The sequence below is a fragment of the Thunnus maccoyii genome, chromosome 4 (assembly GCF_910596095.1).
Source record: "Thunnus maccoyii chromosome 4, fThuMac1.1, whole genome shotgun sequence".
NCBI classification, from domain to species: Eukaryota; Metazoa; Chordata; class Actinopteri; order Scombriformes; family Scombridae; genus Thunnus; species Thunnus maccoyii.
The window spans coordinates 21,004,504-21,028,067 of record NC_056536.1 but is presented as its reverse complement, the minus strand read 5'-3'; the positions used below and the strand labels follow the sequence as shown (position 1 = coordinate 21,028,067).

The window sequence follows — 23,564 nt, the reverse complement described above, 5'->3', positions numbered from 1 at the left end:
GTAAGGACCTCATTCCCTCTCTTTCACTCGCTCTCCCCCTCACTTACACACTCAGGCAAAAAAAAGAGGAATCAGCATCTCGTGGTCGTTTATCATTTGCCCATGTAACAGCCTAGAGGGAGACGCTTACCATGAGAAGAAACAGAAGTCTCTCATGCATGGCCTATTCATGTTTTTATATAATAATCAATATTGAAAATAGTAACATTAAGCTTGCAGGCAGGAACGGGAATAAAGAGTGGTTAGCTCGTAAAGGCTTGGTCATCAGCAGGACAAATTGATCTGACGTTATATTATTCATGTAGGGGATCGGTGCTGAGACTTGGAAGGAGCAACAGTGAGAGAGAAACAACTGATGAGACAGAAAGAGCAAAGGGTGAGTAAAAGAGTCGACTAGTGGACATTCTCTCCTCTCGCAGGGTCTCATCTCTTCTGCATCACAGCACAGCTCAGCGAGCTCGCTAATGTACCCTGTCATGGGGTGAGACAGTAAACGAGCGCATGACATTTCCATCGGTTTACAGAAACCCATAAACAACACAGTGATTAATGGTACTTATTCATACATTAGTTTAAACATGCGATACGCTCTCCTGCTCTAAAACACAAACATGGCCAGTCACACAAACAGACTCATGCACAGAAATAACTATGCTGTCTGGTTTCATTGTATAAAAGATAACAAAATTATTTTATTACATGTTCATAATTTGACAGACATCACCACATACTTGCATGATTGCTTGTTTCCCACACTATAATTAGGCATAATATACCCAGTACGAAACTATATAAAACAAACATGCTTGCAGATACAAGGGGTGGGAGGGGATGGAGGGAGGGGGTCAATTCAACAACAGATTAAAGCCATATTCTGTCATTTAATGAAGTTCAGTGGTAAAGAAAACAAACTGCAGAAGGATGCTGAAGCTCATTATCATCTTCAGAATTTATTTCTCTCTTTTTTTTTTTGTTTACATCAAATAGAACAGACATACATTGGCACATGCAAAGTGAACACTTTGTGGTGCTTTTCATTACCATCCAAATCCAATTGAACAAAGACTGGATATCTATTTTTGTACTCCAAACATGAAAATACTCTCAAATATTTACAAAAAAATATACTTACAATGCCCATCACTCTAACATAATAATCATCTGGGACTGATTTTGAGTTGATTTCTGTAAAACAAAATACTGTATGTGGCAGAGCTTGCTGTTCAAGGTATTTAAATCAACTTCAAGAGAAAAGAGGCACAGAAGAAAATCACTTATAAACAATACAAAACAGAAATCAGATAATGGGAACCCCAAGAGAATATGGCTTTAATGACATTTTAAAAAAAAAAAATCTTGAAAGTAGATCCACTGTCCTTTTTACGACTGTCCTCGTTCACAGTGACCCCTATTAGCAGGCAAGTTGACCTCTGTCAGAGAGAAGGGGGCCACAACACAAGTTTAAAAACCTACAGTTTGGTTCTGGAGGCCAACCCAGCCACACTGGCCTGCAGCTGCGCTAGTCTCTGTCAGGACTCATGTATCATGTCTGGATGAAGGTTGGATGCTATCCACAGTCCTGGAGTGCATAGGTACTGCAGGTGGTGCTGGGATGCCTGCGCTCTCTCTCCTGACTCTGTCTGTCTTTCTCTGTTCCTCTACAGCTCCCTTCCCTTTTCAATCACAGATAAAGGACAAACAGCATTCATTTTCAAGCAGATCAGATCCTGAGGTTGTTGTAACTCACATATGTTTTCTTGGTTGCTTGACCTGAGAAAAAAAACAAGATTACGATTTACTTGGAGCACCGCTAAAACGAAACAACAACAAGAAGATGCATCTTTCAAATTCGCAAACAGAGGCAAATAAACATCATATGCTTTAGTAAACTCTTTTTACTGTGCCGTGCATTCTTAGCACCAGCTGTGTGCAATCAGTAGCAATATTTTCTGGCCTAGTGTATCATTTCGACTCATAATGCCCCTGTGTAAAGCCTTAGTTTCTATTTTCAGATGCTAACTAGTGATAAAAAACACAAACACCACACAAGTGGGCACCGAACAAATGCTAGGGCATGCAATGTGATCCCAGTCTGGATTGCCATGGAAACATATCAGAATGTGGCTGAGTGCCTAGGTACTGTGTGTTTGTGTGTCCTCCTGTGTATCTATCATTATGAGAACCGCCTGAGTCTCAAAACGTTCATAGTGTGGGCATTTTTTGCGAACCGAGGTCACTCTGGCTTGTCACGACTTCTTGAAAAGACTGTTGGAGGACAAGAATGAAGTGTAGGGTTAAGGTTAGTCTTTGTATTAAGTTTATTTTAGGGGTTAAGGCTGGAATGAGGACGTGTGACTGTAGTCAGCAGACTGTGCTCATGAGGATAAACAGCAAGTACAAGGATATATGTATTTGCGTTTGTGTTGTCCTTTGTGTACAATAGGAGAAGGTCGATGTACATTTCCTTAATCACAGACATTGCTATAAATTCTCATTCTACTGCTTTAATGCTGCTATGGCAACCATCTCCCATGGGCTATGCAATTAAAGTCACACCATTTCTTTACAGCTGCATTTTGTAGTCTTGGCCTGCAAGTATGATGAATAAAACATAAGTAAATGTACAACAGATTTTTGCTGGTAACCATAAACAGTCTTCAGGAAGATCAGTCATTTTTGAGCCAGGCGCTGTTTATGCATGTGTGTTTATTTGTCAGAGACTGAGACAGCTACCTCTGCTATCACCTTAATTCTTAATACTGATAGCTGATTATTTATCTCATCCATTGTGGTTTCATAAATTTTCTTTTCTCTTGTCCTGTCCCTTGTCCTTTGTTAAGTTGTTTTGTTAAATGAAATTGATCTGAAAAGCATTAAGTCAGGAAAAATAGCACAAGATAGTGAATCATTTCAACATCTCTGAGAAGGTTAAGAAAGATCTGACACTGTATCAATACCAATGTAAATCTGCAGAACTTCTAATGTTCTTAATCCTTTAAATCACTCTGAGTCATCTCGGATAGGCCTGATGGGCACTGAAAGGGAGGTATTTGGCGCTCTGATGGTTACAGGAATTGACGGACAGTCTCCAGGGATGGTGGAGCCACAGTTCAGGTTTCGGGGCGGTCATGCACATAAATTCGCCATTAATAAATGTCACTTCCACTGCCGCTAAAAAAGAAGGGCAAGGGGAGGAGAGAGTGTGCAGGGAGGGGAGGCGAGGCGAGAAGACATTCATGTATAGGAGAGACAGAAGGTGAGAGACGCACAGAACAGATGACACGTTGCACTTTTGGGAGGGCCTCCTAGAGACTGCGTGCCCTGCTTGGGGACTTTTGATGTGCTGTTGCGACAGATGTTTAGGTTTCACCCTCTATGGAGAGTGTATTTGCTCGATGAGCCACATGTGTGACTGGCAAGGATATGCTCCCCATCCCTGGATACACTTGCATCAGCTCTTTGACTTATGTGTGTATAACTCACACATTCAGTCACACACTAATACACACACTGAAAACTGCACGCACAAATACACACACACAGTTGTATTGCATAGACACATACACAAGCTCATTCGGCTCATTGACAGATGAGTGTGACAACTGTTGGGTGTTTGGAGAAATTCCCAGGAAAATCTGTCATATCATAGGCATAATTCAAAGAGGGGTTGAGGGGATGGCGCACCTGTGGGTGCTATGATCGCTCTATGTGATTAGAAGCGTTGTGGGAGAGGAGACCTTTGGAGGCTGTGATGTGTGATTTGCATGAACTGTCAATCATCCCTGGCTTTCTCCTCACTAGAGAAGAGCAAAGAGCTTCCATGGCAAGAGTCTGAAATCCAGCTTTTGCATTTCCGTATGTGTTGGTGTTTCTCATCCAAAGCAAACACTATATCACCTAACTATGGATGTACGTAGGCTTCCCCACTCAGAAAGTAATACCCGGTATTATCTTTGCTAACAGGATCATGCTTACTGTTTCAGATGAAGGGTGGTATGAGTAACACATAGCTATAGAGACAGATTATCTCCTTCCATTCCCGTGACAAAGCCATGCTTCTTCAAATCTTTTCACAGAGCTATTCCCCCATCTTCTCTCATGCTGCTGTGCACTTGGACTAAAGGTCTAACCTTTTATCAGGGAAGGAGATAACTGGATCCATTCTATAGGACATTATACATTATTTTATCCAAGTAGCCAACCAATTAAATTGCTGGAATGGGACTTTCTAGTACAAGAAAAAAAAATGAGAAAGATATGAAAGTAAAAGACATATAAGTCTAAAAATAAGATTTAAAACCAACTGAAACCTCCATCACACACATATACTGTAAATGTAGATCTCAGCTCCTGAGTCTTCTTTGTGGTCTGTATCACACCCTAATCTTTTTATAAGCTTTATTAATTAATTGAAGACAAAACACAGAGATATGAGTTAATGAGTTAATATTTTGCCCTCCTCATGTAATTTGGTGGAGTGGACAAAATATTAGAGACACCATTCAATATAACCACCACCATCCACTACGACCTCAACAATAAACATCAAGTAGAATTACCATCTTTCTGACAATGTCAACAAAAACTGAAAATGTATAAGCTTGTAAAAGTAGAATTTATGGCAGAGCTGTTGTATTGGATTGCATTAGATTGCACAGGTGTACCTAATGAAGTAGCCAGTGAGTGTTTATAGATAAATATAGATATAAATTTCATATGTGTGTGATGTTAGTATCACAGATTCATCATAGAGTTTATCACAGAATATATTTAGCCTACATGTGACCAAACATATAGTTTTCACAGTGTTCATATTACTTTTGTATTCACAGCTTTAATATAGTAGATTACAAAATGTGGAGCTATCAATATATTTTTATGTTAAATAATATATTTTAAATCTAAATGCATTTTGACCAAAAGTCTTTTGTGAAGTGTGGTCTAATGTAAACGTAAATGAGTTTGGTGCACATGTGGCTCCAAGGCTTTATGATTCTCTCACTGAGTTACTTACTCATGGGGTCAGCAGCAGGGTTCTCACATAGCTCAGTCTTAGCCTCTCCGTTGGGCCTCTCGTTGGGCTTCTGGGACAAACGTGATGACATTGTGGCAGCTGTGACCACAGCCTTGAAGCTACGCTTCCTCTTCTGTACGTTCAGCTCAGGGTGGAAGATAATGATGTACACCTTGGGCATGTAGAGCATGCCCAGTGCTACTGAGGCACTAAGGTTCATGGAGATGGTCAGGGTGGTTGTCTGAATGTACAGCTAGAAGGGAGAGCAGACAGGTAAAGCGTGATTTTAATACAGACTGAAATAGCAGCAAACATGATGAAAATGGGCAGTTCCTTTGTATGAGGTATGAACTTTAATTTGGCAGCTCTATAACTCAGAAGTAGCATTTAAACCCTTATCAAGAAAAATGATGGACAAGAGCGCTATGTGGCTAAACATCTGTAGCCAATTACAGCACAGTCACACTGGAAACAGTGATAAGGCAAAACCTAATAATAACCATAGCCTGATAACAAAATCTGAGCATCCAGCAAAAAAAACTTGGTCGTTGTAGTTTTTTTATTCCCGGAGTGTAGAACAATCCAGACAGAAGGACCAAAATCATTAAATGATATGTTTACTTTATGTTCTAATATGATACAAAACCTCCTGATAATTCAATGTTAAATTTTTTCTCTTTTTTTTGATAATCTAACATTATCATCAGATACATAGCTGGTCTGGATATTTGCCATGTGTCGCTGGGGGGAAAGGAGCAATCAAGCGTAACATAATTCAGCAGCATTTATTAAAGCCTGACCTGCAGCTACTCACTCAAGTCAAAGACGGTTCAAGCGTATTAATGACAATAGCAGAAGCACCGCCAAGACTTTATCAAAATGTCCTCGCATGGCCTCCTTTCTACTGGTCTGTCCACTCAGACTCTTGAATAGATTGATAGACTACACTGTCGGGCGAGGATCTGTCCGTGACATGTTGCAGTCACCTCTCCTTCCCTTCATTTCAGATGTTTTATCTCACCACTCAAGCATTCATCATACCAATCTACAGCCTTTGAGCTGCTACCTCCTATTACAATCCTGTACCCAGGCCCATTTTAATGTAAATTCCTCCTGGAGTACAATAAATGACTAAGCATGGACTGGGGACACGGCATCTGCAGTGTACAACAGGTCTACATTTGTTTTTCTGCAGCTCTGCACGCAGTGGAGTGCAGCTTATGAAAGGCTCTCACTGCGTTAAGTGGTGAGATCATTCATAAGATTGCCATTCATGTGAGCCACACACACAGGTGCATTCTCTTACATGCTTTCTGCATGAGATTCCTTTTCTTAGCTTGCATAACACCTTTCACATTGTCGAGTTGTAATTGTGAGCTTACATAACCCAGATCACGCTATAATTTAGGTTAACACAGAATTCATAGAGTGACTTCATTATGAGGTGGTGTTTTGAGAAAGAGAGGAGCAAAGTTGGTGATTCAGAGTACACGCAAAAGGCTCTTCTTTCATTTAAGGGTCTTGGAGGAGGGAAAATCACTTCAAGAGGGGACATTATTGTTTCAAGAGCAGATCACCAAAGCCTCCTCACTAATCTACTGCACTCGAAAGCATCAGATGTCACTTATATGCTGCCTCTCAGTCAACCGCTGTTAATGTGGACGGGGAGAGGATACAACTGTAAACACATTAGCTATCACAGTGTATCTGCAGAGCACCGAAATGCTCACCGCTTCAGTGAGAGGAAGAAATGTCACCATTTGCATACCGTTTTTCTTGGTAAATAGCACGACTAATGGTCATTTCTTTCATACAAGGCAGACTCATTTACATGCCAGTCATGCCTTTGTCTTCAATCTCCAACAATCATTCAGATGCTTGATATCATCAACATGCCAATGCACTCAACTGCCTTCTCTCACTCCCCTTTTGTTTCTCTGTAGAGCAGCATCAGAGGCAGTGATCTGGCTGGCGCACCATGCATTAATAACTGTATGAATATCACAATGCTCTCGGTGCTGTTCTGTGTCACTCTAAGCTGGAGGAGAGCGGAAATGTTGTGTCTGAGATGTGAGTTTGCAGTGTTTATGATTAGATATTGGGGCAACCGATCAAAGCATTGCGAAGGAGTGCACATGGCGTCAAGTGTAATCACCAGAGATTCTCCGCCCTGTGTTGTGTTTCCATGTTTGGTAGCTAGTAACCTGTCTGGTATCCATGGCAACATTACAGAGTTTGGTGCGAGCAACTAAACACGGCTAGAATAAGCTTTTAATGAGATTCTGATACCTTAGACGCTGCAATGCTGACCCTATCAGAACTGATTTATTGACCATGCAGGAGAGTAGATTCGGGAGCAGGCACACAGTAAGCATTAGGTGCTTGCTCGTACTCATCACACACAACCAAAATCATACACACACACACAAAAACATGTAGGTATGTAGGATTTCACTCCCTCTAATACAGATATACACACACATAAACACACCAAACCAAATCCCTTTTCTTACTGCCTCTAATCACCGAGAAAGGGTTTCTCATTGTGCCTCTCTATGAGCTTGACCCAAATTCGTAGCCCTCTCACCCACCACTCAAATGTTTAGCTTGTCACAGAACATCCATAATTAATTCCTGTTGCTTTAACATAAATAAATACATGAAGTCATTTTCACAACTGCTTGGCAACTCTCTATTTATAGCCGCAGTAATGATTTATTAACGTCTTCATCAGGAATCAAACGGTTGCTTTGGAATTTTACATCTCATTGACAAGCCAAATGCCAACATCCAGCCACAACAAACGATATGTCTTTCATTTAGACAAAAAGCTGTTGAGGGTAATTCTCATAATTATACCCACCAGGGATATACTTACTGCAAAGGCAATTTAGTTGGGTATGGTTGAGGACTATAAATGCACATAGCGATAAGGACTTGATTCAGAAAGTGACAATTAGGATGCTCTCTGCCCCGTTAGAGAATGCCTTCAATAATGGATTCGGGGGATTTGCAGTCTCCTCTCAACTACCTGGATGTCTCTTGTTGTTTTGGGTGGCCTACTTTCTAGCCCAGCTCATGTCATGAATAACTCTGCTTGGCTTTGTGCTGCAAAGCCCTATTCAATATTGGAGACACCATTTTCCTTGTGGATGGCCTTCTCTTCATTTTGACTCTACACCGAAGATCCCCACTTCTGGGCTTCACGATTGGCAGATAAAGAGGTTATGACACATATAACCATCTCTGAATTTGTTAGAGCAGGCTATTAAAAGTCAAAACAATCTGAGGAAGTCACTGTTGATGTTTTCTTGAATGCAATTTGTTGTCTTTATAGTGTTATGTTGAGGGCCCGTAGTTATCAAACGTCTCTAGAATAGGAAATCAGATCCACAGATTGATACATCTTTGGTTCTACTTTTAAGAATAGGAGTATAATTATTTAATCAACTTTCTTAACTTAGGAAGGGACTCTTATCTCTTCAGTATTTAGGAGCCTATTCACAGGGAGATGGTGCTCAGGAAGAAACAATCAGTGAGAGGAGAGATGAGCTTATTAAAAGGTACTGTTTTGATGAAAATTGAGTGATTTTTTTGTCATTGACTTTGTGCTGATGCAGAGGAGAACACATACTGTTCCTGCAGAAACTGCTGTCCTCACAACTGCTTTTTTTCAGCAGGGAAACTGAAGCTTTGCAAAAGTGATGGTTCTGTCAGAACCAACTATTTCAGCAGTAATAACATCAAATTTTGTTCACATTATCTTTATGCGAAGAGATCATAAAGGTAACGCTCACCACAAGGTTCCTCAGTGCAATAAAAACCTGTATTTGAACACAGTTATGTACCTCTGGGTAGGGTGTCAAATGCTTGATTTTCATGAAGGATATCTCAACTAACTTACAGCAGGTTAAATCTAATTTATTACCAATTTATTTCAAATTATAGCATGGCTACAATATTAGACAGATGTGTCCATATTATTATGGGGTATTTCACAGGACTGGGTGACACTACAGGAATAAAATTTCACCATCTAGAGGGAACATAAGTAGAAAATTACATGTTCTCCGTGGAGAGATGCACCAAAGCCCAAAGAGAGTTTTAAATATCACTGCTGTGTGTGCAATACTGCACAATACAATAAATGCAAAACATGGCATGCATACATTATAGGCATTCTTCATTCTTTGTGTCATTTTAAGAATTTATACAGTAATTGTACTTTTTTGTGGAAAAACATATATCATTTTTATATTTTTGAAATTCTAAAACATGTCTGGAGGGGATCTTTAAAGATGACTATGTAAACAGCGTACTGGAATATATCAGTATAAGATTTAAGCAATTTATTACTTTTGGTATCATATGTAACCTTGGTAACTAGTTACCCAAGTTATTGGCCTATGCATATAAGTGTTGTTATTCTCTGTATTTGGGTTTTCATCCACATCTAATTCTCCAAACTGCAACTGTCAGGAAAACTGCAGTATGTCATCATCGTTTCTACTTTGAGTGTGGTAAACGGTATCTTCTTCATCTTGAAGAATGTTCAACATTTATTTTCAAACTAAAAACCACAACCCTTTTTTCTTGACCGGTTTTAGCTTTTTGCCTGCAGTCTGCCTCTGGTGCAATCTTCTCAAGGTTTCAATCATAAAACAACTGAAAGGTGGGGGAATTACATGTATTTTCAAAAGATTTCACATTCTGCAATGAGTGTCAAGTTCAAGTACAGTTTGGAGGGAGACAGGAGGATTAGAAGTTGCAGTTTTGATTTACTTGCTGAAAGCTGGAGAGAGGCAGTAGAGATATTCATCAGTCAGTCAAGTAATGATACTTGGCAGCACGGTTGGTCTTCAAGAAGTTCATGTGGGTACAGGAGGCATCTTACAAGAGCCTAAGTGGTTTCCAGACATGTATTGAGGTATATGCGTTTTCATGACATGAATCTCTCTTTTAGGCACGACTGACTCTTGTGGGTGTTTTACTAGAAAGTTTCCATGCTGCAGGGAAAATATTTCATTATATCATCACCCTACTCTTCTGAACTGTAGACTGTTTTGTGGTTAAAGACATTACCGAGCCTCCCATATAGTACATCTATCTAAACAACACATTTTTTGTGACTTTATAAACACAATTTTTATTTCTGTTATCTGATTCTGAACTGATCAAAAGTCAGTTTCAACAGTGACATGCAGTCCTGGAGTTTGTTTCAAAAGTTAGTTGATCCCCATTCATGAGGACAGCTGATGTTGGATACTGGTGACTCTCACAGTAATTAACTTGAGTGTGTGGAGTGGTTTCACTGAGCACATGCAGGTGCACAGGAGGAGATGAGATGCTCTGTGATCTTTTGTTAACTTTTTTGCATGGCTTCTCTCAGAGGCAGAACCTCTGACTCATATTTTTAATCCTATCCTTTTCAACAATGGGATTCCTAACATATGGAAATCCGCCTATGTTCTCCCTTTGCTGAAAGGAGGAGATCCCTCAGTTGTTTAATAACTATAGGCTGATCTCTAAATTATGTGTTTGAGTCCTTGAAAAGTTTTTAGTGAACAACTTCAAGAATTTTTAGAGACAAATGGTATTCTATCACAACATCAGTCAGGCTTTAGAAAACAACGCAGCACAATAAACACTGCTTTTAAAGTGGTGAATGACATTGAGGCGCTGGGCTGCAAAAAATATTGTGCACCTCTTTTTATTGATTTGTCCAAGGCTTTTGACATAGTTGACTATGTCACCTTGGCGGATAGACTCAACAATATTAGTTTATCTGGGCATGCTGTAAGCTGGTTTTCAAATTACTTCTCAGCTAGAACACAGTGTGTCCAGTTTTCTGGGTCTTCTTCTTCCTTCCTCCCTGTATCAAAAGGTGTGCCCCAGGGTTCCATACTAGGACCACTTCTGTTCTCCATTTATGTAAATAATTTCTGTTACAATTTATCAAATACTGCATTCCATTTTTATGCAGATGATAAAGTTATCTATTTCTCATCCCCTTCAGTAGTACAAACCCTTAAATTCCTGCAGTCTGCCTTTGATGTTGTTCAGTCCCATTTGACTCAACTTAAGTTGTGGGTAAATGTAGACAAATCTAAATTCATGCTATTTTCAAATGGCAGCGTTAACATCTAATCTTCCTAAGATCTCAACTGCTCAAGGCGTTGAAATTGAAATGGCCACAACATATAAGTATTTAGGTATTATTACTGATCAGCTTGTTTTTAAAATCATACACTAAAAGCATTGTTTCCACGCTGAAACTTAGATTAAGTTTCTTTTTTTAGGTATAAATCCCGTTTCTTCCTCCAGGCAAGGAAACACTGGATTTCAGCAACATTTTTACCTTTATTGGACTACAGCGATCTGCTCTTTATGAATGTACCTGAACAGTGGCTAAAGACGTTGGACACTGTATACCATTGTGCTTTATGTTTCATTACTGGCTGTGGCAATCTCATACACCACTGTGCTCTGTATGCTGCTGCTAAGTGGCCATCTCTGTATGTAAGCAGACTTTTGCATTAGTAAGTCAGTAAGTAAAACTTTATTTATATAGCACCTTTTTAACACAGGTTACAAAGTGCTTTACATTGACTAGGCACACAAAGAAAAGAGGACAAGAAAACCATAAAAGACACATTCACGAACACATACAGACAAACACAGAAAGCATACAGTCATCACCCAGAGCACTCACTTGAATTTATTGAATGTTATGGGAAAGCCGTTTTCAGCTAAGGCATTGGTTAGCTTTTATATATAAATCTCTCCTTGGGCTGATTTCTCCTCATCTGTGTACATACATGTGTAAAAACCAAAATCAATATTACTTGCGTTCTCACGCTATTCTAGACATGTTTGTCCCCAGAGTTAGAACAGAATTAGGCAAAAAAAGCTTTTAAATATGCTGAACCTTCTTCCTGGAATAATGTGCAGGTAGACCGGAAATTGTCAGAGCTGATTACTTTGAGGGAATTTAGGTCAATTTCAAGGATCGAGGAAATAGTACTCCTGGTCAGTGTGATTGCTCTGAAATTTTCACTGAAATTGTTTTAGAAAATTGTACCTGTTTATGCATCATAACTGGATTTTTGTCCTTGACCTTGTCTTACATATTAACTGGATATCGTGTTGACTTGTTTGTATTGTGTGACAGTTGTATTTGTCTGTTTCTGTTGTTTGCATTTATCGTTGTAATAATGTTTATGCTGCTCTCTTGGCCAGGTCACTCTTGAACGATACAATGCAATAAAGCAACATAAGGTCAGACAGCCCTCTGAATTTTTAGATTATCACTGGCAGCTGGCAGCATATCACCACAGTGTATTCATAAATCTTTTGATATTGGACAACGTGGGGTAAGAGAGATTACTCAAATCTGCCTGAGTGTTTAGCCACCTGTGCACACATATAAAAACACAATGGAGTGAGGTAATCATAAAGTGAGGATATAGTCAAACACTAATCTATCCTTGATCACATTTAGTCTTTGCACATGCAGATCTACACACACAAGCACACATCTCTGTCACGTAGTGACAATATTTTTTCACTATTGTACTGTACCAATTTTTACTGAAGTATTCATACAGGGATCTAATAAGCCAGTAACTACAGTCTTCAAAGAGACAGACGTTGGGAGGAAGGCGTGTTCATTCTGAAACCTTAAGTAAGCTCAAATGATGAATAAGATAGCACTTCATCTTAACTACACTGCAGCTTTTGCAAAGAAGGTTTCCAAGACATGCAAAGGCACTTCTCACTCGCAGTGGCTAGGGAGCAAGCAGAAATGCACCCACACAGGCCATTACACCAGGATGCTGCGGTGTGAACTAGAGGTGAGTGTAAGGCAGCAGCGAGTGTGAAGAAAGAGTTAACTGCATAAAGGGGAAAGATAAACACATTACTGCCTCGCTAGTCGCTGCGAGTAACATAATGAACTCCTAATCGCTGCTGAGGGTGTAATTCATCTATGAAATCAGCAGCAAATTGAGATGAGGAAAATCTGATCCATCTCATGCGGTAGCTTAGCAGGAAGGATATTGAACGGCGTGCCTCTCAAAAGGTTAGGAGTAACACTTTCCTGTCAGCATCGATATTCTGTCAGTGGAAAACTTCCCTTCCACTCCGTCTTGTACATATGGCCTGCCAAGCAGCGTGTGTAGCTCATGAGTCCAGCAGATGAATGCATCTGTATTCTACCCAGGGCTGCCCAGATAAGCAATGACTAGCACAGAAGGTCAAAATGTCATATTCTCAATCAACTCCGGTAGCACCCAATGTCAAATGCTTTGTTGAGTAGAGCGCCGCTGTCAAGAGATGGAATGTGTTGAATCAAACTTCTATTTACCCCCCCATTTCTCCCTGCCTTCATCCTCCTGCAGTTCGTTATCCTACTCTTCCTCCACCCCTTCAACCTCCTTGTCTTCCTCTCCAGAATAAGGCGTAATAGTATATGTTGAGCCCTGGGCATAAGAGTTAAGATAATGGCATCTGGAGCTGCCGGCACCCCCATCCATTTCACTCCTCAGGCATTTCAGGATTCTGGTGCTTAACATCAATTCTTCCTCCGCCTTAATATGCTTATTTCTGTCTGTGGTGGTCCTAGTGTGGGTTTCCATGCACATCGGAGCCATATGAATTTGAAATCAAAAGAAAATGAACCCATAACTTATACAGTCACAAAATGTGTGTGTGTGTGTGTGTTCTCCCTGTATGTACTGTTAGTGTTTTTATTTAGTTTTTGTACAAATATGCATGTGCTCATGTGTTTGGACAAGATAAAAACAGGGCTGAAGGAATGAAAGGGAGATTTTTGAGAGGGGGCAAAGAGACAGCCAAAGAAGGGTGGTGACAGAGACAGAGCGAAAGAAAGAAAGGGAGAAAGAAATGACTCACCTTCTCTGCAGACTGGGCTGTGCCAAAGAAAATCGGGATGAAGGCCAGCCAGACTATGCAAGTGGTATACATAGTGAAGCCAATGGGCTTGGCCTCATTGAAGTCTTCTGGTACATCCCTTGTCTTGATGGCATAGATGGTGCAGGTCACCATCAGCAGGATGCTATAGCCCAGTGAGCAGATAATCTGTAGGTCTGTGATGTCACACTTCAGTACGCCACGGGCCAGCATGGGGTTTATGGTTTTCTGCTCATCGTAGTCGATGATGGTGTTTGGCGGGTCCACAGCAAACCACACCAGCACGCCCAGCAGCTGCACACAGATCAGACTGGAAGTGATGGCGATTTGGGAGGTGGGACTGATGAAGCGTGGGGCCGTGACTGTCTGCTTTCCTTGCTCGAAGATCCGATAGATGCGGTTGGTCTTGGTGAGCAGCGCGGCGTAGCTGATGCACATGCCCAGACCCAGGAAGATCCTCCTGAAGGCACACACAGCTACGTCAGGCTTGGCAATCATGAGGAAGGTGATGATGTAACACAGAAAGATGCCAGTTAGCAGCACGTAGCTCAGCTCTCGGCCTGACGCCCGGACAATGGGTGTGTCATTGTAGCGTACAAAGGTTGCCATGACGAAGATAGTGGCGATGATACCAAGCATGGCCAGGAAGACAGGGATGATCGCCCATGGAGAGTGCCACTCCAGTTTAATAATCGGGATGGGCTGGCAGGCGGTTCTGTTGGGGTTGGGCCTCATGTTGTAGGCACACAGTCTGCAGGAAGTCTCGTCGTACTGGTACTGGTAGCCATCACACAGTTCACAGTGCCAGCAGCACGGCATGCCCTTTACCCTCTTCTTCCTCTCTCCAGTTTTGCAGGGCAGACTGCACACAGAGATAGGCACCTCCTGCTCCCCATCTGGCCACTGAAGCTCCTCTAGCTGGGAGACAGATGACACAGCACAGGAAGAGAAGGTTAGCAACAGACAGATAAGCAAGAGGTATCAATAGAGATGAGAGACCATGAAGATGGTGAAAAAACCTGATTTTTTTAGCTTGACATAACATTCATATAGAGTTCTAACACAACTTAAGGATCGGCCACTTTATATTATATCATGAATTTCATGCGCTCATATTTGAAAAAACAAAGTACATCGCAATATTTGAAAACAGATGAAAAAAGTTAAACGGTCGAAAAAAACAATTAACCTAATACAGTACAACATCTGCCTCACCAACTTCTTAGAGGGATTGCCTTTTTTAATACTTGAAAGTAATTGAAATCACCATGGCAACAGAGCTTACCATTGTTCAGTGAAATAAAATAAAGAAATATGAAATGCAAAAGACATTATGTTTTAATACAGGAGTCAGTGAGGTATGAAATATGTGATGAGAAGGAAGGAGAATGGGATTTGGTATTGCAAAATACCTATTTTAGACTTTGCGGAGCTATTTCTACTTATGATCTTGTCATCAAAATGAAAAGTGGGGTTTACAGACACACTGCAGAACTATTTCAAACTCCACTCCAAAAGGCCCTGAGGTGTTTTATGATTTAAGCTCAAACTATAGTCTCAACATACAAGTCAGCCAAAAGCCACAAAGAAATGGAATTTTTTAGGACTCTTACATATTTTGTTAGGGTGTTAAAATAGCTTTGATGAGACTCTGAGCTTATCTTTTGATTTATTATGAAAGAGTAGTGATCCGTGGCTTGAAAAGCACCAGAAGATTAAAGGTACTCCAACATGGTTTAGACAGTTTCACAACAATATACATCAGACATGTAACCCAAATAAATCAGCTGGACAACAAAAAGCAATGAAAAAATATAGAAAACTACATAAAACCACCATTAAAATCTCCTACATTTGGTTGAAATATAAAGGTTAAACCTGCAGTGCAGAACTTTTGCATATAAATGAATATCTGTTACACTCAAGCCCTTGCCAAACGAGTTCACACAATGCTGATGAAGTCTATCACTGCCGGGTAAATCTCTCTGTATTTCACAGTATATCGGTAGTTTTAATGTGGTGTTGGGTTTGACATTCCTGCGCTGGCCGAATGAATGTATACTGCGCATGCAGAGCTAACCAGCTAACTTCTGGTTAGCTCTTTGCTAACTTGAATGGGGACAAAATAATTTAATTGTGTGGCTCCTCTAGACTTTCCAAATGTTATTAGATCAAATGGATTAAATTCTGATAGTGAAACGAATAATTTCACGGGGGTTGTGATGCTCAAAACTATTTATCCACCGTTTTACAGCCACAACAGAAACAATGGAGTAGGCTACAATGAAGCCATGTGTGTTGACATGTGCCTACGTGATTGAAATGTGTTGACGGTGTTTTTGTAATTACTCTCACTGCCAGAAAGGGGAGACAGAAGTCTCACACTCCTGCTTTAATTATTTCTTTGTGTTTTAAAACTGCTCTGATATCACAGATTTAAAAGGATAACAAATTAATGGAAACTATTTTTAGTGATAATATTTTTAGTGTGCATCGTACCTTGATCTGAAGTGGATTCATGACTTAAAGGAATAGTTTGACATTTTGGGAAATATACTTATTCTCTTTCTTGCAGAGAGATAAGAAGCTCAATACCGCTCTCATATATGTCCTCTAAATATGAAACCATCACCAGGAGACAGTTAGCTTAGCTTAGCATGCAGACTGGAATCAGGAGGAAACACCTACCCTGCCTTTGTCCAAAGGTTAAAAAATCGTGAAGCTCACCAAGTAGCACATTATATCTCATTTGTTTAATCTGCACATAAACACACTGCTGGTTGCCTGGCAATCTCATGATGACGACAAGACTCCAGCACATCATTGCACAAGGCCAAGAAATATAATTAAAACATAGAACTCCCTGTAAGACCACATTTTTTCATTTTAACACTTGGGCTCTTGTACAGATCACACAAACGATTTTAAGTAGTGAGCTTTAAAGGCGCTGGTAGGAGGGATTTTAGCTAAGCTAACTGTCTCCTGGTTATAACTTCATATTTAACTGGCAAACATGAGAGTGGCATTGATCTTCTCATCTAACTATTACTTCATAAATGTACTGTTCCGCTTCACTGCTCATCTTTTCATTTCTGTGGTTTGCAATGGAATTTAAACCAATGTCAGCACACATTAAACACATGGAAATTCTCAACAGATGAACCACCATCTTACCATTTATGACATTTTAAGTCACGCTCATATAGATCATGTCACTCTTTAACATGAACATCCGCAGATAAAAAACTCCACCACTTACAGGTACCATCACATACAACATGACTCCAGCTAGGGATATAAACAGCATTGCCTCCACCAAATATTGCAACTGACAATAATTTCAGATACAGAGCAGCACCTTTGCAGCACACACATACACACACACACATCTATAGTGTGTGTTTGTGTGTTGTGTGTACCTGTATGACAAATGTGTTGTTTCTGTGGTGTCTGGATAGATTATCATCTGCCATTTATCTGGGGGCATGAAGGTGCCATTTGTTATTTGGACAATGAATGGTGCTCTCTGGAAAACCTCCCGATTACACACAGTGTGGAAACAGTAATGAGACCAACAGCTCTGTTGCTATGGAGACCAGAAGCAAGATTTTTGACACCTTGTTCTCTTACGGCTGCTGTAGTTTTCATTTGTGTTTTGCTATAGTTGTTAATTTTACAGTTAATTTGAGCTTTTGTGACCTGGAACAGCATCACATCGAACTTCTTTATCAATGATCGCACAGTGTATTGGTATGTTCAGTCAGGGGTAACCTTTAAATTAGATTGCTCTTTATGTGTAACTGAACAAAGTAATACCTATTGTATTGGAATATAATTGCATTGTAACAGCGTTTGGTTTGTAATCACACTAAAACAGAATGAAACACAAAGCTCCAGCAGCAGACGTTATTCCACCTGTGCTATCAAATCCATTCAGTCGAGTTTAATTCTTGTGATCCAGAGAGCCATTATGCAAATGTTAACTCATCTGTATGTAAATGTAATGTTTTTTTTTTGTAATCTGAGTTACATAGAAATACATAGAATTTTCAGCTCAGGTTTCATCCCATCATATGGGCTATTTCAAACCATGTTTGCCTTGAAATAAAATAAAACTCATCAGTTTCTTTATGGTCCACATGAATCACCCGAACCAATTCTTGTGTTGTGACAGTGAGATCTATTACAGTGGGTACAAACCAACACCTCGCACTTAAAAAGCAGCACGGCAGCTGTCTCTGCACCGAACCCTGATATTAGACAGTATTTTTTTTTTTTTGTAGGTGAATTAAAGTTATTTAAAGTTCCAATAAATTGAAAAACACCATATCTATGTTATTAACTTTTAAATATGTCAAAAAAATGACATTCTACAAATTCTCATATTAAAATCCTTCCCTTTCCTGTAAAGCACAAAGCTTTTATATGATTTAACTTGTACTCTGCGGTGTACCTTAAATTCCATCTGATAAAACGTGATCATTGATTTAGATTTTCATCATGTACAGTAAAAGCTGCAGGAAAGCTACTGAGGAGTAACACAGGAGGTGTGTTTTCAGGTGTCAGTTTAAAACAACATCAACATGTTCAGCAGATTTCTGCTGCCAAACACTCAACATATATGGACTGACACTTGGGATAAAAACATGTTCTTCCTCTTCCTCCCACTCTCTTTCTTCGTCAGTCCTTCAAGTTATGCAGTGAGAGGCGAGCAATCTTCAACAAAATGATGTCATTTTCTTTCTACTTTCTTCTTTCACATCAGATCCCTCCTGATGTGTTAGTCCTGCCCAAACCTAACATCCTTTTACAGGCGGAAACATATCAAATCATTTTTTTAATAGTATACAAAATGTGACTATAATTACCGCCTTTTCTCCCCATTCAAACACTAATTTTAAAATTCTCTTCTTAAAAGAGGTGGTATCTGATAACCTTTGATAAAACTATGTTTCCATTCTGAATATAAACATTTGCCTTTTTAAATAAAGTCTGAAAGTATGTCTTTGTAGAACTGCTGAATATGTTTAGCTTTTGGCTTACATGCGTCTTTGCGTGCTTGTATTATTCATGTTGTGAGGAAAAAAGTCTCTTCACAAAGTCACATTTTGGGGACAAAAAGCATGTCCCCACACCATAAATCATTCAATTTTAGGATGAAGGCTTGGTTTAAGGTTAAGGTAAGGTTATGATTAGGGTAAGTCTCCAGGAAATAAATAATAGTCAATGTAATGTCCTCTGAAGTGATGGAAACACGACTGTGTGTGTGAGTATGTGTGAACATTTTTCTGTATTTGTTGGAGGAAAGAACACCTGAAGAATACTGAACATTTATCTTGCTGGGTAAAGAGTAACACTTCCTTTTTCTTGGTAAACTGCACAAACAGATTATTCCTGCACCTAAAATACATCAATTAGACTGAAAGTAAAACATACCTCCACCTGAGCTCTCTCTGTATTTGAGATGCAAATAATGTGCACCCCCTTGTCACATAAGAGATTACAATTTTAGAAAACACAAAAAGTCCTCACGCTAGTAAATCCTTAGCATCGCTGAGCCCAGATATCCTATTAAGATTCAAGCATTTGCAATTGTCTGTCTGTTGTCTGTGTTTAGTATCGGTAAAAAGTCATACCCTGAGCTGCAGGGTTTCCACCCACTGTCCTACCACCTTATACTCTGGGGTGGAGGAGTTGGTCATCTGGAACTGGAACAGGTCGTAGCGTCCGGGAGCATCACCATTCTTGTTAAACACAACAGAGGTACCGGCACTGCCTGTACAGAGAAATGGAGAGGAAATGTAGCAAACAGACAGCAGAATAGAAAAGTGTTAGACTCTGGTGTGACAAGGTACAGCCCCTCTTGTAATAAGAGAAAAACATGAACTTTTAACCCCTTGTCTCTTACTGTGCGGTGGCCTGTATGGACACAAAGGACCACAGAGTGTGTGAGTCTCTTCCTCTCGGTTAAAACCTCCCAACATCATGACCTATATCTTGCACCTCGATGATAATCATGGACGAGAAAGTGAGCTCCCTACTGACCAATGTAGCTGCTCCTCACCTGCTTCCTATGCACCATCACGGCTGCACAATGGCCACTGGAGGAATATATTTTCACATTCAAACGTGGTTAGATATGTTCACTCCCAGCTGTACTCTAATATCACACGCTGACTGCTGTTTAAGATGATTGCACACCTCCTCAGGTTAAAAGTAATGCATTTCAATCACACAGTGGACAACAACAGGAGATGGAGGGAGGATAAACAGGTCAGCCAAAGCATCATACTGTCCCCATCTGCTCTCAGTGTGTAGCAGCCTGTTTCAAGCAGAGCCTTGAAGATTTCACTAATTAGCTTAGAGAGGACTGCGGACACCTGAAACATTACGCTAGAGAAATAGAGTTATTTAAATGTGTATTTGTGCAAGCTCTTAAGCCTGTCTGTCATATGTACTGTGGATATGTGCAAATCACTCAATAATAGGATCCTCATGACTGCAGAGCTAGTGCAAGGTAGCATGTTAATGTAGATGTCACTCAACTTCAGATCTCCCTCACAGCAGTGAATGCTGAATGGCATTAATGGGAAAAATGGTTGTACTTTATTTTATACATGAGGGCTGCATTGTTGATGAGGTAATTTTTACCATCTCACAATGCTGAGGGAGAATGAAAACCAGCAAGTCTGTTCACCTTGGCACTGCATACAGTGGTTTTGTCGGCACGAATGGAGATACCATTTTTGAAATGGGGCGGGGGGAGTCGGATGACACTTGGCATGGGAATTAAGTACTTTAATAGCTCTGGCTATAAAAAGTGTAGAGAAAGGACCAGGAGCATATGTCCAAAAACACTTTTGGGAACATGTTGTCTTTTGTTTCTAGAACAGAGCTTGTGGCTTTTGGATGGAAGGCCACTGTACCTTTTCCTTAGTTATGAGCCAGAGGGGAATTTTCATCTCCCTCCAGTCTTTTTTTCCAAGGACATTTGTCATTGAACATTCTACAAAAGTTCCAGGGCAAAAGAGTCTTGTAAAACAAGAAAGGCAAAGGTAGCAAGTAAAAAAGCCCGCTTCTGGAGACAGAATTGGGGGCTATTTCAAAAAAATTCTGTGGACAAGCCCCCAGATATTCCTTTTGACACCAATGTCCATTATAAACAAAGACCTTAGGTAGCCATTTTCTTGTTTATGCAGACCCACAAATCCTTCACTATCTGCTGTTATTCAAAGTGACAGCACATACACTCACCGGCCACTTCATTAGGAAAACCTGTGCAATCTAATGCAATCCAATACAACAGGTCTGCCATAAATTCTATATTGATGAGGCTTATACATTTTCAGTTTTTGTTGACATTGTCAGAAAGGTAATAATTCTACTTTATTATTAGTACTGGAGTGTGTTATACTGAATTGTGTTCTTAATATTTTGTCCACTCCATTAACATACATGATGGGGGGGCAAAATATTAGGAACACTTTTCAATATAATGCACTCCAGTACACCACCACCACCCGCTACAACCTTACTAATAAACGTAAAAGAGAATTATCACCTTTCTGACCATGTCAACAAAAACTGAAAATATATAAGCTTCGTAAATGTAGAATTTATGGCAGAGCTGTTTTGGATTGCATTAGATTGCACAGGTGTTCCTAATAAAGTGGCCAGTGATTGTATATTCCACATTAACAATGCAGAAATTTGAGATATTGGAGTCAAATGACCCATTTGTATCTTCATTTAAAAGTAGAACACTAATTCATAGATATCCATGTGTCTGCACAGAAAATGAAGCATGATGGCTGTTCAGAATGAATTCAAGTGTGCTTGTGAAATAGTAGTGGCAGTAGAAATAGTGAAAAAAAACAAACTCAAACTCGGCGGGTGGTAGTCACCTTCCTGTCACTTCTGCTTCCACCAAACAGACAAAGTAGACTTGTTGACACAGTGTATAAAGATGTTGACAAAGTATTGACTACTGTGAGCAAAATCTGTGAAGGGTTACCATTCTTACTTCACGCCCCAGCTGAAAAACACACAAATACACAAACACACAAACTCATTCAATAAAGTGACATGAGTGATTGGGCACTTGGCGCTCTTCAGCTTTAGAGCAAATAATTAAGTGGCGTTTCTGTCTGTGCAGATAAAAAGGCATTAGAAATTCCTTTCTGTTTTCTATTGCCTGATATTTTCAAGGGAACAAAATGGTCTGTGTAGACTCCTTAGTGAGAGCGCTGTCTAAGATGAAAGATTTATACATTTGCATGTGGCTCTGAACTAAGACATGACAAAAGTGCACTGCTGCTGTGCTGTGCTGAGCAGTGTGGGTGGACTGGGGATCCACTGCTGTGTTTCTCTCGCATCATTATTCTCTCCTTTTTTTTCCCTGCTTCTCACTCTTCAGCTCTGTGACTCCGGCGCAGTGGGGAGATCAACAAAGGAAGCTTACACTCCTTCGCTCTCAAACATACATTAGCAGTGGAACATACACAGGATAATGTGTGTGGTTCCAGTCTAAATGCAATAAGGGGCAGTGAGATATGCCTGACGGAGCCACAGCAGAACAACCTTGCCTGTAAGAAGGTTTGAGAATATAATAGAAACACAGGAAGAGGGAGAGAAGATAGAGAAGAAGGAGGTCTTATTTTTGGCTCCTTCTTTGTCAGTGTCACATGGAGGTAAATGTTTTTTTCTAGGAACCAAAATTCCAGAAAAGTCAGCACAAACCCAGATGGTTATTGAGATTTGACAGCAGATTCTCAGTCCCATGCATGAATCTGCACTTAGTTAAGGTCTCCTTGAAATTGTAACCCTGCTGAGGCAATTGCATATATTCTCTTTCTTTAGTTCCCCCTTAAAAAGGGCTTCACGCCTGCTGGAACTCTGCACTGCTGCCATAGCGACAGTGTTGGAGGCAGACAGGCAGCTTTTTAGCCTTTAGCTCGCTGACAGAAGTTTTCACACATTTTTGTATCTAAATGAATGTAAAGAGTAATTCACCCTGTTAAATTTGATCACCGCATTGCTTATTCTGAATGAGCATCAACAAAACACACAGTGGGCATAAGAACACAAACTTTTGATTGATCAGTATACTTTTAGAGAATAATGATTTATAATGTGTTAATGAATAAATCTAAATATATCAATGAGCCACGTTGCTGCACTGACTGACATGGTCCTTCATCACTTTGAACACTGCCCAATGAAGTTTCTTTGAGTCTATCCCACATACACCACCCTGCTGCTGCAATACTCACTAGCACACCAAGTGTGCAGCTGAAAATAGTCCCCAGCAAATGCACTATTTATTCATGTTTGAGTAATGTTTCCTAAAAACTACAGAGCTCAGCTGTTTTAGTTTTTATTACTTGGCCTTTTTGGGCATGTGGCTGCCACAGACAGAGCAGGGAAGTCAGAGTATTGAGAGATGAACTAATGCATTTGGTCTTTTAAAGGGATTTGTTGACGATAGCAAAAGTATAGATGTATTGCAGGTCTTATCCTTTAAGCCTGGTAGAAATTTCATAAGGTAGTTCCACACCTCAGCCCACTTTTTTTCAGCAACTGTGTTGTTAGTTGGAAGAATGAGCCATCAGAGTTTTGT

At 40.0% G+C, this 23,564-nt stretch overlaps 1 protein-coding gene and 1 long non-coding RNA gene across 3 annotated transcripts in view; one reads left to right on the top strand and one right to left on the bottom strand.

Moving 5' to 3' along the window:
• The first annotated feature begins 296 nt into the window (after positions 1 to 296).
• LOC121896493 lies at positions 297 to 22,642 on the top strand. The gene is made up of 3 exons (XR_006096017.1): positions 297 to 376; positions 14,794 to 14,897; positions 22,362 to 22,642. It is a non-coding gene; the product is annotated as an uncharacterized LOC121896493 (long non-coding RNA).
• Positions 898 to 23,564, bottom strand: part of LOC121896492 (metabotropic glutamate receptor 7-like) — a 36,553-nt gene continuing 13,886 nt past the window's right edge. Inside the window, exons 6-9 of one of the 2 annotated variants that reach the window (XM_042410422.1) lie at positions 19,582 to 19,721; positions 13,928 to 14,863; positions 5,015 to 5,267; positions 898 to 1,673 (exon numbers count right to left, since the gene is read on the bottom strand). In XM_042410422.1, coding sequence (XP_042266356.1) covers positions 1,537 to 1,673; positions 5,015 to 5,267; positions 13,928 to 14,863; positions 19,582 to 19,721 — 1,466 coding nt within the window. In that variant the 3' untranslated portion in view covers positions 898 to 1,536. Of the gene's footprint in view, positions 1,771 to 5,014; positions 5,268 to 13,927; positions 14,864 to 19,581; positions 19,722 to 23,564 lie in introns of both variants that reach the window. The other variant, XM_042410423.1, reaches the window with a different exon arrangement.